This window comes from Papilio polytes, unplaced genomic scaffold (genome assembly GCF_000836215.1).
Source record: "Papilio polytes unplaced genomic scaffold, Ppol_1.0 DF820622.1, whole genome shotgun sequence".
Taxonomy (NCBI): domain Eukaryota; kingdom Metazoa; phylum Arthropoda; class Insecta; order Lepidoptera; family Papilionidae; genus Papilio; species Papilio polytes.
The window spans coordinates 2001772-2023478 of NW_013528582.1; the positions used below are offsets into that span (position 1 = coordinate 2001772).

Here is a 21707-nt window from a genome sequence, read left to right on the forward strand (position 1 = left end):
TATAGACGCGGCGCTGTAGAGCCCGCGAATAAAATATTATAAATGGAAAAGTGATAAAACCTCGTTTATTGCTTCAGCTTTAAAATAACCCTCGGGGCCGAAGCACGGTCAGATATTTGCAATAGTTGCAATTTGAACTTTGTTTAGTGACTGGAGCACACAACTGCGAAAGCGAACAAACAGCCGCAAATTCCAGTTCGCTTTTGCGGCAGTGTGCTGGAACCTTTATACTTTAAAAATCTGATACGCATACGTTTTTGTCCTCAACGTGTAACTAAAATTCTAAATAAAGACGCGATTAGGGCTTTTTGTAAATTGTGAGAATAATTACGAACAGTACATAATTAAAAAAGTAGTAAGTATACATCTAGCTCACCTGCATCCGTTGTGTTGACAGCCAATCAGTCCATATTTCGCAATAAGCGACAATGCACAGCACAGAACGCGTCCACACAAAACACAGCACTTGTAAAACATAGTATCATTCGCAAAACAACTTCAGAGACGACGATACTACACCACTTATATTATTAATTTCGCTCAGCATTTTCCTACAAAAAAGAAAACAGCACTAAATAAAATAATCGATATAACACGCACAAACACATCACTATTCGTGAAAGATTCGTACGGAGTCCACTAATTATCGATAGATTTATATTTCGAATTTTGCCACCTTCGTCCGGTCACTGTAAAGTGGAAATCACTACTGGTTAGAGCTGTGTACTGCCACTTTGTGTATCCGCTGACATTCTTCTACAGAGTAACAACTATTGTAGTGTGCGTGTTCTGATTAATTTAAAGCAACAGTGTTGTGGGCGAATGTGTTACTTTGTCAGACGAAAATGTATTTGCAATATTTTACATTCAAAAACCATCAGTCTCTCATCTTGTTCCGAAAGTCGCAGCGCGTTATTTTAATCACCAGCTTTCGTTCTCGACTCCGGCGGAATTAAATAACCCAGTAGTAAGTAGCGTATGTGTTCTTCCAGACTATCCACTACTATGACAAATTTAATCGATACTGTGCAGACAAACATCCATCCATACATTTAAACTTTCACATTTATAAGATTAGTATGAGTATATTTATAACTTCGAAAGTTTAGAGAACTAACATCCATCCATCAGAATCATCATCTGAACAGATCTGGATGAAATTTTGCATAAATTTCAAGCATAGCGTAGAAGAACACATATACTTGCTTGTTTTTGAAAATCGGACGAAAACTAGTTAATTATTAACAATTTAAAAGATATCTATCGACTGATTGAGTTTTGATCAACCTTAGTTAAAGTATTCTAACTAAAATTTGTGTTCGTCTTCGATTTTAATGAGGTTAAAGTCTCAGCGAAGTTAAAGGCAATGCTCCAATACTTGGGAATGATCCCTCATGAATATTAAATACGAATTGCAGCCGTAACTCATTAGTCATATCTATGGCAGCATCAAAGTTTTCTAATTACCATTAGCAACTGACTCTAATTGCGCGCACCACGCACGCTCTAGTGACGTGAACAATATCGATACATACAAAATAATTGAATATTTTAATACAGATTAAAATATCTTTAATTGCCTTATTTAAAATAGACATCATCGACATTAAGAGTCAGTCCTACCAAATTATTCAAAATTGTCAGATAACAATCTAACGTGTAAAATATATGATGGAAATAACGGATTTTGTTACTTTATCTGACAGTGACGTCATTTTTAAACTGAGCCTCTAATGAACTAAAACTTGTTTAAATTAATCAGTAGGTTTCGTCCTTATAATACAGTTATAATTTTAAATATAAATGGTAGAATCAACTCTGTTATAAACACTCAACTAATTTCATTAAATTAACGGCTGTCATCAGTCAATTAAATGCACGAACTTTTTATTTCAAAGCAAATACATTTTCGTCTGGTTATGTATGTGTTATCATTTTGGTTACGAAACTGAATTTAAATGATGACGTTTACTTAATCAATTTTAATAGAATGTTATAGTAACAAGAATTAAATCATAAGTTGATCAGTTAAAACTTAATTGGGATAAGCTTTTATTAGCAATGTCCAACGACACGCAGGCCGTGTCCGACATAAACGTCACCTTTGAATGTTGCCAGTAACGGCTGACATGTTCATGTTTGATCTTTACAACGGTTTTATGATTGCGAATTCGCATTCGCAATTCTAAATTTAAACTCTGTGGAATTGTGAACAGTGTCACATTCTATGAATCATTTCCCGAATTCATTGTTACTTTAATTTTAGGTTGGGGAAAAATAATCTATTATTTTTATGTTAACCCATTTATCAGGAGAATGTATTTGAAAATTTTGTAAAATGTATATAGATATACATTTAAACAATGATTTAAAAGAATCAGCTTTACAGTTTATGTAATGTTTAGCGACCAATATCAAATTAAGGATTTGTCATATTTTTATTATGACAGAATATAATTGGACATATTTTGCATTTAATACTTGTGTAATTTTATTACTATATTTATTAAAGACAATTAGTTTAAAAAGGTTCTATGCTACAAGCATTTAACTTTTACTAATCAAAATGTCTACTTAGAAATGAGCAAATAAATTTAAAAATTGCTCGAGTGTTGACTATTTCGACAACGGGAAAATTAACTCAATTATTCATAATCTTTGACGGAATTTAATTTCATCTGCATAAGAGCATGAACACCCTTGACTAAACCATCACACAACTGTTTAGTCGCGCTTTGATTCCGATAAGCTTATATGGAGATGCGCACACTACTCGATTTTTAGTTGTGTTAAACAGTTGAATTTGCTGCGAAACAATCGACAACCGCACAACAGTTGTGCGATAGTTTACCACAGGTGTACGCCAGGTCTGTTGTTGTGATTGCATAGTTTTGTTTGTTGTGTACCTAAGCGTAGCAATTGTATGTATGTATCAAACAGATTCAAAAATATATAGAGGAGGCATAATTGACACTTTACTTCAAAGCCACGCTTCAAATGTAATAAATTGTATTTAAACTAATTGTGAATAGGTGATCTATATTATAATAAAGCGTAAACACACACTTCTTTGTTGCCTAAGATGTCGGCAATAACAGGATATTTTTGAATAATTCTTTATTAATCCCTACACTTACATCATGCTGTAGGCTATATATTTTCACGCCATTAAACTTAGGGGGTAAATATTTTGGATAAAAACCATAATGTGGGAAAGGGACCATAAGTTGCTGCCAACATCAAGGAAGCAAAGTTGTCATCACTTCATGTCATTTTTAATTTGACAAATGTAAACAATGAAATATTTTTTTTATAATTTCATGCGGATGAAGTCGCACAGGAACAGTCAATGTTAAATCATACTTAAATGTTTGTATTTTATTTTTAACACTGTTTAGTTCATTTTAGAACAAAAGATGAAGTTTATCAAGGATACGAGGTGGCGTAGTAAACTTAACAACTGATATAGTACCTGTCAGAGAAAGTACTGGTAAAATTTTTGATTATTATGCCTCGTCTGTACATTTTTTAATGTCTTTGGTCTGTATGTTCGTTTTGTTTTTAGAACAACTAATTATTACTGTATTAAAGTCCATACTGGCGTGTCGAGTTCCGCAGCTCGAGACCATCAAAGATGTTCAAATTGTGCTTCCTCGCGTATTCGTTCACGATGAGCTTTCCTGCGAACAAATAATTTGTTTTTAAACGCACCGCGGGCCGATTCAAAGAAAAAACTGCTTATTAATAAAACAGTAAACTGACTAAGTTACTGTATATTATAGATTTTCTGTTACATGTTTTATGTAACGTCGAATACAAATATTGTGCTAAAAATATCGAGAATGTTAAAACGTTCACAACAAGTTTATTTCGTTACTCCGTGTAACATTTTTAATGTGATTATGTAGAGAATATTTAGCGCAGTTTTTTCGATCAACACGACCCAATGTTGGTATAAAAATGAAAATCATTTGCTGTTTCATATCAGAAAATAAATAAACAGGATATCTAAAGAGAATAACATATCTGAATTGAGATAGATACAAGCGTCGGGAACACCGAGGTGATCAACGACGCCCATGGACATCCTGAACTCTAAGGAAACTAAGCACACATACATTGCCTTTGTGGAAATGGTAGATTCGCTTTGAAGGACCCTGAATAGTACTGGTTTGGGGATACCACCAAAGAACGACCGATTATTAAATAAGGACATAAACATAAAAAATGCAGTCTTTAAAGTTTAAGGATTTTATTAGAATAACGTGACAATATTTATAAGAAAATTTAACATTATCTCAGTATCAAATACAATGAGATGATACCTTTTAGACGTTCTAAGTTAGAATTTCTTAAACGAAATAATCTAAATACCCTGACCAGATATATAAATACCTTCGGCAAATTAGAGAAAAACATGAGATTATTTGTTTGCGCAAGAGAGCGACATAAAAGTCTGATTGCCTCTCGAGCTAGGATTTTTATGTTCTTGGCTTAATACATTTCAACAGATTGAATTCGTCGTCGTTAAGAAGTGGAGTGTTAAGTTAGGGTTAAGTTATTCAATCAAAGAGATTAAACAATGACGGAGATTCGGTTGAGAGATTTATAAACAAACTAGCTTTTGCCCGCGACCCGTCCTCGTGGTATTAAAGAAAACAATAGTAAGTAGCCTATGCGTCCTTTCAGACTATATTTTACATCTATGCGAAATTTCATCGAAATCAACCACGCTGGCCAAGTGCGGGTTGGTTGACTTCACACATATCATTGAATTTCTTCGCCGATATGTGCAGGCATTACGATGTTTTCCTTTACCGTAAGAACGTCGGGTAAATTATGTACATATGAAAATTGAAAAATCACAGTACCAAGTATAGTTTCTTTACAAAGTTCAATAGTTAAATACAGCAAAGGATTTCCATTTTGAAATTTGATAATAATTCGCCATTGCAAAGAACTGGATTTATCTTAACTTGACTTAATATTTTTATTACTTCTTATTCGTCTTTTTATTTGAATTAAAAATTGATGAATCACATCAAATATTGTAATTTTTATGATAATAAAACAAATCCAGTTTAAATATAAATTCAACAATCGCATAAAATGCAATGCTATTGCAATAAACCTAAATATTTTAAAAGTATTCAAACAATTCATGTTAGTTGTAAAAACTAATAATATACTTTCATAATTTATTTCAGACTACCATGAGTATTTATGTTTAAGATGTTATAATATTAAGGGAAATTCTCAGCACAAGCAGGAAGGTTACAATAACGGCTGAGTAATAAAACGACACATGGACAAATAAAACCGCGTCTTAAACTCCACAATCCAATTAAATTCTGTCTTTTTATAAATTTGCGACTTTTTAAACGGCGCTTAAGATGAAAATATTCGTTTCAATAGCTTCCGTAAGCTATCACAATAACAAGCAAACAAGGATTTACCTTGTCTATCTCTGATTACTCAATTTCATACACGGTTTTTTTTTCATTAAAAGGTGGTAAACAAGCGAGAGGTGACTTCAATTGGAAATTTTTTTTACTTTAAAAGTACTCTTGAGCCGAATAAAAACATGAATTAATGAAAACTTTCAATAAAAATATTTAAATTAAAAAGTCTCAAATGGTAATTAAATTTATACGACTTTAATAAAGCGTAAACAAACACTTCTTTGTTATGTAGAATATCAGCAGATATAAAATTTAGGGGTTGAATAAATTGGGTATAACCGTCATGGGAGAAAAGGACAAAAACCACAAGTCAATATCAGCAAAGAAGTACAATAGGCAACATGCATATGACGCCAAACTGTACCAAACTTTTTAAGTATACTTTATTACTATAAAAACATGCCTGCAAAGATTTTTTTAATATCATGTGATTTAGTGGCAAAATTTAATCATTAAAAAGCGTCTTTTTTTCAAATTTCCTCGTTAAGTTCTAGTGCAAGTGGCTTATCCAATATGGCGTCGCTGTGTTGTTAATACACAGATCATTTACGTTAGTTTATATATAAATACACTCTAAAAGTATTTTACTGTAAACACGATGTCAAAACCAACTTTATAATAAAAAAATGATGTATAGAATTATTAATTACCACTTATTTGTGTCAGGAATTATAAAAATGAATCGATTTTTGACTTTTTGACCTTGAGAAGCAATGAGATACTTTGTTGTTTTTTACTTCGAAGTGACATCTTAGCGTATGTTATGAATGGAATATGACGATTGACGTCAATTGTCTCATGACAACTCCGGTCGCGTTTTAGTCGCTCGAAAATGGTCGTAATTTTATTTTATTATTTTTAGCTCAATGGTTGAATATTTTCGCGTAAATTTTTTCTGGTCATTTTATAACAAGTAGAATCGTTTAAAAAAAGAAAAAAAAAACACATGCATATTCCCTATTGCCATGGTAACGGTAATTGTTAGCCAAAGGCAAAGACCTTCGTTGTCATTTGGGCCTTAGAATTTTGATTTTTACAATTAACCGGAATGTAAAAAATCAAATATAGTTATTATTATATCATGCGGAAAGCTGCACGGAAGCATCTAGTAATATAAAGTTACTAATTTAATTAACCATTTGAGACATTAAACAATAATAAAAAATCACATTGAAAACATAAAATTCGCGGTGCAAAATAACATATAAGATCCGTTACTGCCACACTTCATTTACTTACGCGGTTCCTTAGTGTACATCTCATTAATACTTTACTAAGGTTCCCCTAAGTAAATGAGTGTGACGGTAATTGTGTCAGTTATGGCACTAACCTTCATCTATCTTTCGCGATGCCTCGTCAAGGTCGCTGCCAGCATAATTAAAGATGACCAGGACTAAAGGCATCATCTCCCACGAGTAGTGAAACTTCTCCAGTAGTCTGTGACAGTTCTCCACCAAAGTTTCAAGTGACACCGCTGTAACAAATAGTATAAACGGTTAAGTTATTTCATTGTGTCAAATTATCAATTGCAAATGTCAAAATGACATGACGATGACAAACCACGGCAAACTTGCTTCCTTGATGTTGGCAGCAACTTATGGTCTCTTTTCCACGTTAGAATTTTTATCCAAAATATTTACCCCCAAAGTTTAATTGTGTGAAAACATATAGCCTAAAGCATGACATAAGTGTAGGGCTTTTTGTTAAAAAAGAATTATTCAAAAATATGTCGTAATTGCTGACATCTTAGGCAACAAAGGAGCGTTTGTTTACGCTTTATTATAATATTATAGATGGGATGTCTGTTTGCAATATCAAAAGAAAAATTCCAGATTTCGGGAAGATGATGTATTTGCGTTGCAGCATTTTTTTTTTTTCTATCTGTCCTCAAGCCGCGTTTGTTCCTGGTAATCGCCGAAATGGCTGGACCGAGTTCGACCGGACTTTCACTGAGGGTAGCTGACATAGACCGGCATATAATAGCCTAATTATCTTAATAATTGCGTGGACCAAGTCGCGGGCAACAGCTTACTAGCTGTATTTACAAACATGCTAGCCGGTCGAAATCGGCCTAGCCGTATCGGAGATTACGTGGAACAAACGCGGCTTTCATACATACAGACAGACAAAATTTTTAAATGCGATTTTCGTTATCAGCAAAGCAAATACATCATCTTTCCGAAATCTGGAATTTTTCTTTTGATATTACAATCAGACACTCCAATTTTATTATATGTATAGATAATATAGACAGAGCTCTCCTACTATTAAATCGGTCATTTATATTTAGCGCTAACAATACATCAGTGCCCGGAACTGTAAACTGAGACCACAAATAAACGTTTCTATGAAGCGCGTTAATCTTAAAGAGTGTTTACGTCAAACGATAATGTAAACTAAATGATTGTGATTCATTATAAACAGGAGACAAGCGCCAACAATCCCATGGGACACGAGCAATGTTTATTAGGAACATTCTTTGCTCTTATAAACAGATATTATTTGATAAGACCAAAAACAAACCTTCTAAATATGTATCATGTAACTATTCTGAACTTTAACACTACAGGACCAATTTCAAATCTACGAAACGGCTGGGCCGATTTCGACGGGACTTAACAGTGGTAGTGCCCGCTTTAACATCTTAGCACGAATGGGCCGGCACGCCCGGTGCAATCAATACCACGACCACACAGAGGACAGGCGTGAAATGTAAGCAATTCCGTGTTTCGTCTGATGAGTATGGTACCGGAGGCCTAATTTGAGTCCCTTTCTCTTTACCACCCTTTTCTTATAAAGAGGGGATGGGAAGGGGAGTGGATTTGACAGAGGAGGAGATACATAGGAAGGAGAAATATCCTCTTTATGTGCGTCTCCTCCTCTGTCAGATAAGGGTGGGCAACGCATCTGCAGTTGCGGATAACTATGGGCAGCGGTTGCTTGCTGCTTCGCCATTTTGACGGATTCAGGTGGCCGCTTGCTCGTTTGCCACCTTATGTTATAAAAAAAAACTTTTACTGGTGGGTAGCTGAGTTTGATAGGCATATTATAAGCTACTTTTTAAAAAACCCGATCTAACGAAGTTTGTGGTCGACAGCTCGTAACCAATAAATAGCTACGTTATCAGTGACATAGGTTATATTTGTTACAATTTTTATTTCTACGCAGACGAAGACGCGAAAAACAACTACTATGTTATAAATGTGACAGTTTATATCAATGGATAAATGGCTGTTTCTTAGAGTTTACCACGTAAATTGCTTAACAGATCTCGATGAAATTTGATTTAGATGAGAAACCTATGTAGTCTGGAAGACATACAGCCTACTTTCGATACCGAATATATGTAGTTACGGTTCCCGTGCCATACATTAATTTTGTTTTTTATGTTTAATCGATAATTCTGCAATGGTTTAATATATCATATTGTAGTTTGACAGAGATATAAAACTAAGTCCGTCACACTTGAAATATCAGGTTCCCGAGGGTTATGCTGCTTTTTTTCGTGTATTTACAAAATGCGCGGTCAAAATCGCAGGCGTTAGCCACTTAGTTGTAAATCATGTTCTATCTTCCTCCCACTTCTTATAAAATGTAAATAGAAAATCAAATTTTTAATTAATAACAAACATTCAAGACGCATGAAAAAAGTCAATTGACATTACGTCAATAGACTTGATAAGTTTGACAATTGTAACGCACATCACTAGCGCTTAGGAGGTCGCGCCTCGCCGCACTTCCCTCCTTTACGACTTCCCTTTGTCCGAGACGACAATAAAAGACCTATTCAGCTTCCAAAGGACACTCAGTTCCACATCACTCGCCTCGCACACTGTTAAGATGCACTTCATGTTGGAAGTGTCCATTCTTTTTATTTACAGACGTGTGAAAGACAAGAGACCGCTACGAACAAACGGATGCACTTTAAACAATTCAATTGACGTATTTCAGATTACTATGTTTATACTATTTAAATAATAATAACAATAATAACTCAATTAATTCATTCAGAACGTAAAACAACATACCAGTAGCAGATAAAAAATTGAGGGAATAAAAATAATAAAACATATACATGCTAAGACACAGAACAACAGAATAATGGAATATACAAAAAGCACATACATAATTAGCAAGTGTATAAAAAAAAAGTTGTACAGATATTTTATTAACTTTAGAGTGCTGAATGGATAAGGCCTTTACTCAGCTATAATGCTTATTTTTAAAATAAGCGCTGATGTTCCGTAAAAGCTTTTAAAAGTTTAAATAACTCTTCGTCTTTCTTAGATAGGTTTTGTAAAAATTAAAATGCTCAATTTCCTAGCTTATCCTACTCCCGTATGCGCCGGGTTTTCGTCCTCCAAACAACTCTATCATCCGTCACCTTAGTCATCACTCCCTTCTTGACCATGTCACTTTTTTGTAAAAAATTAAAGTAATTTTTCGTATTCATAATAGGACGATTAAATACTCTTTTATGAGAAGTTAATCTTCTACATGTTGAGCCATAGAGGTTACTGATTTTAAAATACTACACACAAAGTACACTTAGGTACTAAATCTAGAGTCTAGACTAGACCAAAGCCTCAACAAGAGTAACTAAAAATAGATACTACATTAAGTACGACAACTACCTATTATGATTAGTATCGACAGTTTTATCTGATTTTTTTAAATTACGCGATTGGCTACTAAAATTAATGTATACGTTAGGTATAGCTTTAAGATGCCGTTACGCCATTTTGGCAGCGCGGAATTTAAAAAAAAAGTAGCCTATAATATGCCTACGTCAGCTATGTTTTAGTGAAAGTCCGGTCGAAATTGGCCCAGCCGTTTCGGAGATTACCCGAATCAAATGCGGCTTTCGGACAGACAGACAAAAAAAATTGTTATCAGCAACGCAAATGCATCATCTTCCCGAAATCCGTAATTTTTCTTTTGATGTTACAAACAGGCACTCCAATTTTATTACATGTATAGATAGATTAATAAACCGTTAATTGACTGTTAAACTTCCGTCGGGATTTGTAATATAGGTCAGTAGGATTTTATTTGTCGAGTTTGTGGTCGAAGTAGTACGGCTTCATGCCCTCTCATTTTTAAACCGAAAATCTTACTAGTAATAAGCCATTATTTAATTTATTACTGCTTAAAATATGTATTATATAAACTTGAGAAAAAATCAGATGGCATTGGTAAAACTAATGGCAACACCTAGTGACAACGAAATAAAAATCCCCGCCATAAAGCAAGTCGCGTAACGATTGAAAAGCGTTGTAACGTCGTAATCGTGCGACGCATCGTTAGCTCGAGCGCGCTCCGCCAATAGCAGCGGCCTGCCCCGCCTACAGCGCTCGCTATTGGTTATTGTAACTTTGAATATAGAACCGCTTTTTTTCTCTAACGCCTACATAAGCTTAAGCACGTAGACAGTGCTGCGCCCTGCGGTGCTGTGGCAAGATAGCGTGATGGAGCGTTCCAAATTCAAATTTAAATGTAGTTTTTTAAACAAACGAATACTGCATTTTGACAAAAAACTACAAATTAAGAAAATATCTCGCCGTAAATCTAATAATTTTCATAGATTTCGATAGGAAAAATTTGTTGTTCAAGTTGCTTTGCCAATATGGAAGAAATTTATCATTTTACAAATTCCGATTTCTCATACTTAAATGATGGACGACCTTGACTAAAATGGGAATTTTCAGTCAATTATGAATATTATGGCAATGTTATAATTTTTTTGGTGAAATCTATTATTACGCTCTATCTTTACTAAAATATTATAAAGAGGAGAGATTTGATTGTTTGCATTAACTTGGCTCCAAAACTAATGAACCAATTTGAAAAATAACATGGAAATTATTTCTTATTTCTTACAATATTCCATACACAAAACATTTGCAAGTCTTGGAAAAATAAATATAAAAGGATAATATCGATTGTCATCCAAGTATGAATTGAACTCTCTACAATTTAAAACATTACATCTATTGTGTAAACAAAAATAACTATTGTATACACTACAATAGACATTTCAACAGCATCTGCCTTCCAAGCTAAAAAAATATAAAAAGAGTATGTAATTTCTTCACATCAAAGACCATAAAAGAGCCAGAATTGAAATTCCCAAGCCGTTTTTAAGTGCCCGCAATTTGTTGCCAACATTTCATAATTACAGTCCTATGAGAACTTGCGCGGCAATTATAAGCATCAGAGCAATAAAATGGAGGGCTCATAATTATTTCAAATGTTGGTACTACTAATTACCAACGTATAATGTAGGCTGCAATCTTCATAGCGCAAACATTCCATAACCCTTACACTACTATAACAACTACGAATTCATATTGTCAACTTCCTTTGTATCTCTAAAAGAAAAGAAAAAAACAATTACTACATCCGTTACAACAGTAGCTCGAGGCTTCTTTTTTTAAACGATGTAAGGTACAAGAGTATCAGTTTAGAAAAATCTAAGATCGCATGTATATCTTTCTTTTAGTTCAGTACAAAATAATCTTTTTTTAATGAAAAATTTTTTTACATCGTAATTTAGTTTTCGTCTGGGACTCCGTCCGCGTGGAATTAAAATAAAAACAAGCCTATGCCAAATTTCATCGAGATCCGTTCAGCCGTTTACCTAACTCTGGCAAACATTCATCTATCGATCTTAACTAGCGTATTAATATTATTAATAAGAACTAAGATATAAGTGCTGTATTTTAGTAACATAATCGCAATAACCTCACTTAAGTCACCAAAGGTGTAATAACGTGGTAAGATATACGACACTGCGCACTAAACTCGGTACATCCTAATTCGCCACTCCACCATTCAAATACATTGTAAGCACAATTAAATAGGGAATTATGGCCGTCGTGAGTAGATCATAAATTAGCCGTAACGTTCCGATACAAGGACGTGGTTTTACGAGGTAACGTAATAGTCAATACTAAGATTACTAAGTCCAGAAGCTTCTATGCTATAGTAACTCTGTTTACTTTTTGCAATGAAAGAACTCGCGCTTGATCTTCGATGTTGGTGATGTGGTTGAAAGATTGTACCCGTTAGTATAAACCTAATCAGCCTTTCCCGAAGGATCGAAACAGTGGTACCCAATGAAAATAAAATAACTGAGTTCTAAACATTTGACTAATTTATCAAACTAAATTATGACAGCGCATTATCTTAACATACTTTTACTATTGAAAACTTATAATAGCATGTACACACCTGACATTAAACTATAGCACAACTGTTTAGTTGTGTTTTGATTCCTATGAGCTTATATGGAGGTGCGCACATAGCTCAATTTTTAATTGTGCAAATAAACAGTTGAATTGGCTGCGAAATAATCGACAATCGCACAAGAGTTGTGAGATAGTGTAGTCAAAATGTGCGCCTGCTCTAAAGATTTTACGGATTTTTTTTATATCTACAGGGAGCGCCCGATAGTTTTTAGAATTACCTACAAGCAAAAAATACCAATTTATTTCGAAATTCTTCCATGTAAAAAAAAAACAAACTATTGTATATGCTATTTTTGGAAATCGAATTTCGAAATTGTAAAACTGACGACATTCACCTGTGCAGTTACCGCTTCCTCATTGGTCAAAATATGACTGACGCTTTCAAGATTACATTGTTAGTTCACAAAATTTGCAACAGCCATATGATCCTTGTAGGTCTATAATTCGATTACTAACAGTGATGTCAGTGTATCGTAGTATATTGTAAGCTAGTTATATAGAAGTGTTTAAAAATAAAAATAAAACTGAATGCAATGCAATTGTATTAGAACCAATAGGCGAGTACTATTACTAGTAATATAGTACCTATAAGTAAAACGTCAAAGCTGAAAGTACAGGAATAACATACGAGTGTCGCGCGACACGTCCGGTGATATCGACACAAGGCCTCATTCACACCGAACAATCGGCGCGAACACAAAAACGTCCAACATTGTCCGTTATGCGTGCTACGCAGGAAGTCGACTTTTGCGATAACATAACGTTAAAGCTAAGCCCGCCTGCGAGCAAAACAAACTGCCTATTAACACAAGAATTACGACCAGTTTCACACTAAACATCAATTAAAGCCGTAATCGATTAAGGAATTTTTCTAATCGATTAACCTTCAACTAGTAACTGTGGGTGAAAAATGTCTCTATGCTTTGATGATTTTTTGCTTTGTTTATTAAATTATACTCCACTAATAGTCTTACTAATAATGAGTTTAAGCCATTAACCCCTATATCATAGTAATTATAATATCTCTCCCAAATTAGATAACTTCCCCCCCCCATTTTTTTAACTTACACGTAAACATCTATAAAAACAATCAGAATTTAAGAAAGTGGAGACAAAGATAAAGATATTTCTGTTCTTAGAATTTATCAAATTTATTACGTTACTAGATGACACTATAAACTTTTGTCATTGAAAAATATTCTATATGTGTACATAAATATTTTAACATCGCCAACAAATATATAGTAACATTACTTTTTTCCACCCACTACCAATGGCCCGTATGACCCTCAGGGTATAAGGGCAGAATCGTGTGAGGTAAAAGGAGCGCGCGGTCTGTTCGTTAATCAGCTTAGCTACCTTTCTTGACTCCCTGCAAGATATCGTCTATTCATTTTGTTGCAAATGGCAAGAGACTGGAACGCCGTTTAACAATCCTACTTAGTCTGTGTTCGAGAGGGTATCCGAATATAGAGATAAACTGTTGGGATATTCCTGCTAGTCAAGCTGATGTAACTGTATTCATTTCATGTAGTATGCATCTATGAACGGATCAGTTAGTACATTGTATTAAGTTTTAAAACATTGAAATTACAGACTTACAAGAGTTAACGGTAAAACATAACTGTGAATACCATCAATAAACCTAACACAATTGGCAGACCTTTAAGCAAATAGTAACAATTGTAGAATATATGTAAGCACGTAGTAACAATCGTATGTCACCTTGGATCTAGTAGTAAATGGACTGTAGATGTTAAATTTTTACGAGCCCGTAAACGTTGGCCTTCGTGATAAGCAACACTGTACGGTGTGAATGAGGCGTGACTGATTTTTCAAAATGGCCGCCATTGTTTTGTTTTAATTGTTGACTAATGCTCACGATTGGCGAACACATATGTGAACAAAGTTCTTTTTATAGGCAATATATTTTTACGAAGGAACACAAAATAAAGTGCACTCTTAAAAGTAAAATACGTGGTCATAAATTTACAAAATGTAACTTTTCTTTTAGTTTACGAAAAAAATAATAATGACATTGACGTTTAAAAGAAAATTTTACGCTATAAGGCACCTAATAGGAACACTTTTCCACCTGATAGGACTTCCTCTAGGAGGGAGGAACAAGGAGAGAAATTGTAATTGATTTACTAAAAAGAAATGAAGCCTCTTTACCTGGAGAAAACTCTTTTAATCGACAATACGCAGTAGCAGTGCACACGTTAGGATATGGTGTAGTTGGTCTGCCGCCCATGGCGCTGGGCAGTAAGGGACAGAAGACCTGAGGCAAAAGGTCTATGTATTACACAATGTCACGTATTCCTGTTTACACCTCGCCTCCTAAAAGCAAGTAAAAATGGGCGCCGTAGAAATCACGCTTTTAATATTCTGTTAGCCAAAATCAGCGCAATTATAAAATACTAGCTGACGCTCGCTAATGTGTCCGCGTGAAATTAAAAAGTAACAATAACTATAGACTATATTAGTCACTGAAAAGAAAAAGCATATATCTTATGCTACACACTGTTAATGTAGGTTTTTAATGGTAAAAGAGTTTTTAAAATCGACCCAGTAGTTTTTGAATTATTTCAATACATACAAAATTACAAATCTTTCTTCTTTCTTTTTGTTTCTCTCATTGTTCTATCAGTTTACAAATGAACGTAAATGATATGATTATATAAATCATAATTTACTAAATAGCACTGGCCTTAGTTGGACTACTGTGCCCCTAGATATGTGAATACTGGCTTTTCAAATGAAAACAATGCACCATAACTGTAGTCAAACGCTGTACCAACCGTCATACATAAATGTATACACTTTAGGGCCGAGCTATTGCTAGGAATCATTAATAACTGTCAGCGAGTCAGGCCCCACCCACTGCGCAGACACATTATGCAGTTGCGGCTTTGTATTGTAACTCTCCGGTTCAAATATCGCCTTTATTATCAACTGCATAAAGGCTACTTACATTAAAATGATTAATACAAAGATCCATTCGGTTGAAAAAGGCTTCGAGGAGTAGAACGCAAGCAGCGCCACGCCTCAACGGACGTCGGAAATGGACAGTAACTTTTCCTGTAATCGTTTCCATATAGAGATATGATATATAAAATATTAACTTCCTATAAGATTTAGTGCTATAGGACACATTAAGATTACTGTAGCATAATATTATCAATAGATTTAGGTATCACGGTCTATATTTTATACTAACAATCGCCCACTACTGCGGCTTAAAAGAATATTTCAAAAAGTAATCATCCACGCGTACATCTACCTTCCCATCAAAGTCCTGTTTAAATCGGTCCAGTCGAAACGAACGAGGTCTTGCGTACTATCATCATCATCATCATCATCTCCTTATCCTACTCCCGTAGGGTCGGCGCAACAGGTTTTTGTCCTCCACATAACTCTATCATACGTCATCTCAGTCATCACTACCTTTTTGATCAGGTCACCTTTTACACAATCCATCCATCTCTTTCTAGGTCTACCTCTACCGATGTACCCTTCCACACTCATATCTAACGTTCTCCTTGTAACATGATTCATGCCTCCTCATAACATGCCCATACCATGCTAACCTTTTACTCCTTACTTTCTCTACTACGGGGGCCACTCTCAAACTTCCTCTAATATACTCATTTCGTATCTTATCCATTCGTGTTACCCCACACATCCATCTTAACATTCGCATTTCTGTCTTGCGAACTATATATATTTAAAAAAAATCGATATCACATACAGATACTCTAAGTCGGTTTCATTATCTAAATGCAGTCTAATTATGTCGACCTAGTCAAAAGTCCAAGTTAACAAAGGTAAAAATTTTCGCCCAGTATATACTATAGTATGGTGGTGGTGGAGACGCATAAGAAGGGGAAATGTTCTCTTTATGTGCGTCTCCTCCTCCGTCAATGAAGGGTAGGCAACGCATCTGCAATTGCGGATGTTTATGGGCAGCGGTCGCTTCGGTGGATTCAGGTGGCCGCTTGCTCGTTTGCCACCTTATATTATAAAAAAAAAATGTAACTTTGTTTTGAACTGTAGTTAATTAAATAATACAAGGCAATCTTTAATTTACACAGCACAAACAATATTTTTAAGATGCACGAGTTATTAAATCAAAACGTAACAAATAAGCGTTAATATCCTAATGGATAGGGGTACGGACTACCGATCTTACGGTCTAAGGTTCGAATCCCGCCATTCGAATAGTTAAAGGAAATATTAGTAAATTAACAAAAATGTACTAATGATTTTCTAACTTAAAAAAATAAATAAAAAAAAAAACAATTTCCTCTACCGTTGTATAGAAAGTTACTCTGATATAAGCAATATAAATGGATATGAAAGTTATTAGTTAAATATACGACGCGAACGCCGTTAACTTATGATAAAGTTAAACCAATATACTGCTTTTATAAACGAAGTTATTGAAAAACTTTTATAGCTTCTATAGGAATGTATTTTTAAACTTATTTTTAACTCTTTACGTCTTTTAATATAACAATACGAGCTGTTCCCGTGCGCCATCATCCGCATGGAATTATGAAAATTTTATTTTATTGTTTACATTTGTCAATTTATCAATTGCAAATGTCAAAATGACATGACGTGACAAACATAGACAATCTTACTTTCTGGATGTTGGCAGCAACTTATGGTCTCTTTCCCATATTAGGCTTTTTATCCAAAATATTTACCCCCTAAGTTTAATGGCGTAAAAATATATAGCCTAAAGCGTGACGTAAGAGTAGAGCTTTTAGTAAAAAAAAAAAATCCAAAATTATGCTGTAATTGCTGACATCTTAAGCAACAAAGAAGTGTGTGTTTACGCTTTATTATAATAGTATAGATTAATAGCCTTTATTTTCGACAATCTTACAAAATTTACATTAAAAAACTTGACAATTTTGATTTTATAATTAACTTGACACCGGTTTCGAGATTGCGTTGCAGAAACCGCAAAGGCCTCCCCTAAAGGCCTCTCCTAAAGCTTGCCTCCTTTCTGTTGTATGGCTTTCTCGTCCATGTAACTCCAGCTATTTTCCTAAATTCATCATCCCATCTACGACGCTGTCTTCCTTTACGTCTTTTATTTTCTCGTGGGCACCAATCTATTATATCTTTGGCCCATTTTTTTCATTCTTGTATCGCATAATATGATTCATACGTTTTTTAAAGCCTATATAAAATGTTTTATTACCCTATATTAATTATACAAATTTTTAGGCAGGTTAATAGACCTTTTTTTACAAAGACAAAATTCCCTTCATAAATGACACGAAGCTGAACATTTATCAGTGCAAATTGTCTATTTACGTTTTAACATTTATTCATTATAGACTTTAAATCGATTTTTACAATATTGTATTTTAGCTTTCTTATTACCTACTAGAAGGAATCGGTACCGTGCCGGAGTAGCGGCGCAACACTAGGGCACTAGCATAAACGTCCCGTCCCTATGACATCTGTCAATGTCAATCACAAGGAAGGCGGGAATCATAAACTGAGTATCCAAGTAGATTTACGTTGTTACGATTATATTCAAATAGTAATTTTCGTCCCTTAAGCGGCATTTCCCCTACCCTAAGTAAGGAATTCGTTTTTTCCGAAATAGACTAGGTATACTTTAGTGACAGGTTGGTGAAAATAACACTTGATATAAAAGTTAGTCACTTCAGGGACTGAAACTTAGTCATAAATTACGCAATGTTCATGAGATCACTTATGCTAATAATACTCGATAAAAGCTGTACTCACAAATATTCTATATCGTAAACATAATGAGTTGTAGATTAATAAAATTATCAAAAATATTTATAAACACTCCCATAGTGATGTCAAGGCATTGTAATACTATTGTTTACTCGACACACAATCAGTGATGTAACCGATTACCTAATCGATTATTTTTCGATACAATAAGTTTTATTCGATTGTATAACATATTTTTACTTTTGCCCTTTGTACTTTTTAAAAGTAAACAATGATATAGCGCTATTTTTAGATTTTTAAATTATTGTGAAATGAATTAGACTGCTAAGTATGTTTTCTAATTTTATTAAGAGAACTAAAAGTGCGAATAACTTAACGGCTGTAGCAAAGTACAAGTAAAGTACAATGGGAATATAACTATTTCGGGGATGAACCATATCCCAAGTATTACTTGTGACAAATTCCAATAAGATGTGTTTAAATATTCAGAATTATCGAGTAAACATGAAAAAAAGTAAAACGTCTTATTAAAAACTAGCTTTCGCCCGCGACTCCGTCCGCGTGGAATTATAAAAAAGAAAACAAAACTAAGTAGCCTATGTGTTATTCCAGACTATGCTCTACATGTATGCCAAATTTTATTCAGATTCGTTTATGACAGCTGTTTAGGTGACAAACTCTAACAAACATCCATCTATCCATCTAAACATTGGCATTTATAATATCAGCGCGATCTGAAGATCTATCCCGAATTTTACGTGAGTTGTGAGTGTACTTAACATCACCGATAAAACTTGTATAAGATTTGTGAGAGATAACAGTAGGCGCTGCACGAATCTATACTAATACTATAAAGAGCAAATATTTGTATTTTTGTATGTATTGAAATTGCTCAAAAACTTCTGATCCGATTTCAAAAATTCTTACACCATTAAAAAGCTACGTCAACAGTGAACAACATAGGCTATATGTTTTAATTTTTTTAATTTCACGCGGACAAAGTCGCGAGCAACAGCTAGTCTAATACAAATTTTGGCGATGATACGAAAACACTCCCATGAGTGTTCGTGGTTAACACTCCGAATTCTGTCCTACTGGACAACACGCAGTCTGAGGTGTCGATTTTAAAACGTGTCGCATGCACGTCATCTGAATATTGATTCCAATGTCAGTATTATTCATATTCCAGCTCAGAGTGATAAAAAGACATGTGTATGCGTCGGAGTGAGCACATCAACATGCTAAGTGATTCTACGAAGCTTTTCGACACGATTCCGCACGGAATCGTAGCAATTGTCTTAACATGGTCATGTTTAACCCATTATACTTGCGTTCCTGACTTTGTCTGCTAAATTTAAAATGTTATGAAAAAGAAAGATGTGTTTTCTTTAGATAATGTACATAATTCGTACTATTTAATATAACTATTGTCGCCAGTTCATGTATATGTCCTCACCGAGGGTGTCGAAGTCTACACAAATAAGGGGTGACTTGGTTATAGTTGTAACTATCATCATTATCGGCTCACTAAGCGTCCCTTGAGGGGTTGGAGGCTACCCTAAGTTAGGGGTGGCCATAGTGTACTCTTATTCTTGTATACTTCTTGCATATTCATCTTCGATTATTATAGTAATATTCAGTAAACAATTAATATGTAAAAAGTGTTAACTACTAACTCATTTTCTACGTATCTATACTATTATAATAAAGCGTAAACACACACTTCTTTGTTACCTAAGATGTCAGCAATTACAGCATATTTTTGAATAATAATTTTTTTAATAAAAAGCCTTACACTTGCGTCAAGCTTTAGACTATATATTTTAACGCCATTAAACTAAGGGGTAAATATTTTGTATAAAAACTCTAATGTGGGACAGAGAAGATAAGTGCCAAGATCAAGGAAGCAAGGTTGTCATTATGTCATGTCATTTTAACATTTGCAATTTGACAAATGTAAACAATTAAACAAAATTTTCAAAATTTAGTGCGGATGAAGCTCCACAAAGATAACTAGTTTATAATATTTTAGAACACGTAACGACAACATTGTGAGAACCAGATAAGTGCTTCTATGAAACTATTGTGCGAATTCGACACCGGACGCGGTAAAGACGGACGGACGGATCCTTGTACTTACACGTACATAAGTAATAGATGCAAAAACAATACTTAATAAGGCCACCATAAGAAGTTACTGATTTCGATACATTAACGCCCAGGTGCATCCGCTAACTTCAAATACGTATGCATAGTGGTACATCATGAATTTCTATTGTGTTTAATCGAGACATCGATTTTCCAGAATCGATTCTGATGATTACGATTTGAATGCGAGTCGTATCTTTAATCGAATTGAGGACGTGTTTGCGAGAAATATTGAGGCAGCCGCAGTCGTAAGAAACCTACGACACAGTGGTAGTAAACATTTTTCGAGACAAATTTTATATAGACGATTGAAATCGGCTTAATAATATAACAAAACAAATCGTACAGATGCAGACTGTTCTATAAAATCGTATTCTAATCTCCTCAAAACTACATACCAAATCATGAAATCCTACAACTAGGTATAATGGGTGTTTTTTATGTTCAACTGGAAAATTTTATCTGTATTTAATACTAGCTTTCGCTGGCGACTAAGTCCGCGCGGAATTAATACAAAAAAAAACAAAAGTAAGGTATCATCTACATCTGTATCAAATTTCAAAGAGATACTTTCAGCCGTTTAGGGTACAAACTCTAACAAACATCCATCCATCTAAACTTTCGCATTTATGATATAAAAAAAACTAGTATGAATAGTAGTAGACGGTATTACAAATGCTCCGTTTGCTATCATCTTTATAAAATCCAGTATTAAGTATTAATCGTAATAATGTTTGTTTAAGATAGGGAAGTAGGTCGACTTAAGTCACTAACAAAGTAGACACTTTAGTGTGGAGTGGCCACTTATTATACGGAAAAGAAAACAATCACACGTGTTGAACACTCGACTGTAAAAATGTTATTGTTACAGATAAAAATGTTCCATTTTAGTCCAATTGTTTTAGATTCAATTATAATAGCCTTCGCCCGCTACTCCGTCTGCGTGAAATCAAAAAAATGTAAAGCAAGCCTACGTATCCTTCCAGACTATCCTGTACATCTATGCCAAATTTCATTGAGATCCGTTCAGCCGTTTAGGCTACAAACTCTAACAAACATCCATCCATTTATAATATTCGTAAGATGTGCAAGAATAAAATTGTCAGAAAACGAAAACGAA

General features: G+C 34.3%; 1 protein-coding gene across 6 annotated transcripts in view; it reads right to left on the reverse strand.

Annotated features, from left to right (window-relative positions):
- The window catches only part of LOC106110500 (protein doublesex-like), a 107872-nt gene that overhangs the window by 63674 nt on the left and 22491 nt on the right, over positions 1-21707 (reverse strand). For 2 of the 6 annotated variants that reach the window (XM_013292352.1, XM_013292353.1), the window contains exon 2: positions 6793-6936. In XM_013292352.1, coding sequence (XP_013147806.1) covers positions 6793-6936 — 144 coding nt within the window. Of the gene's footprint in view, positions 1-376; positions 690-3581; positions 3681-6792; positions 6937-21707 lie in introns of all 6 variants that reach the window. The other 4 variants (XR_001226090.1, XR_001226091.1, XR_001226093.1 and 1 more) reach the window with 4 other exon arrangements.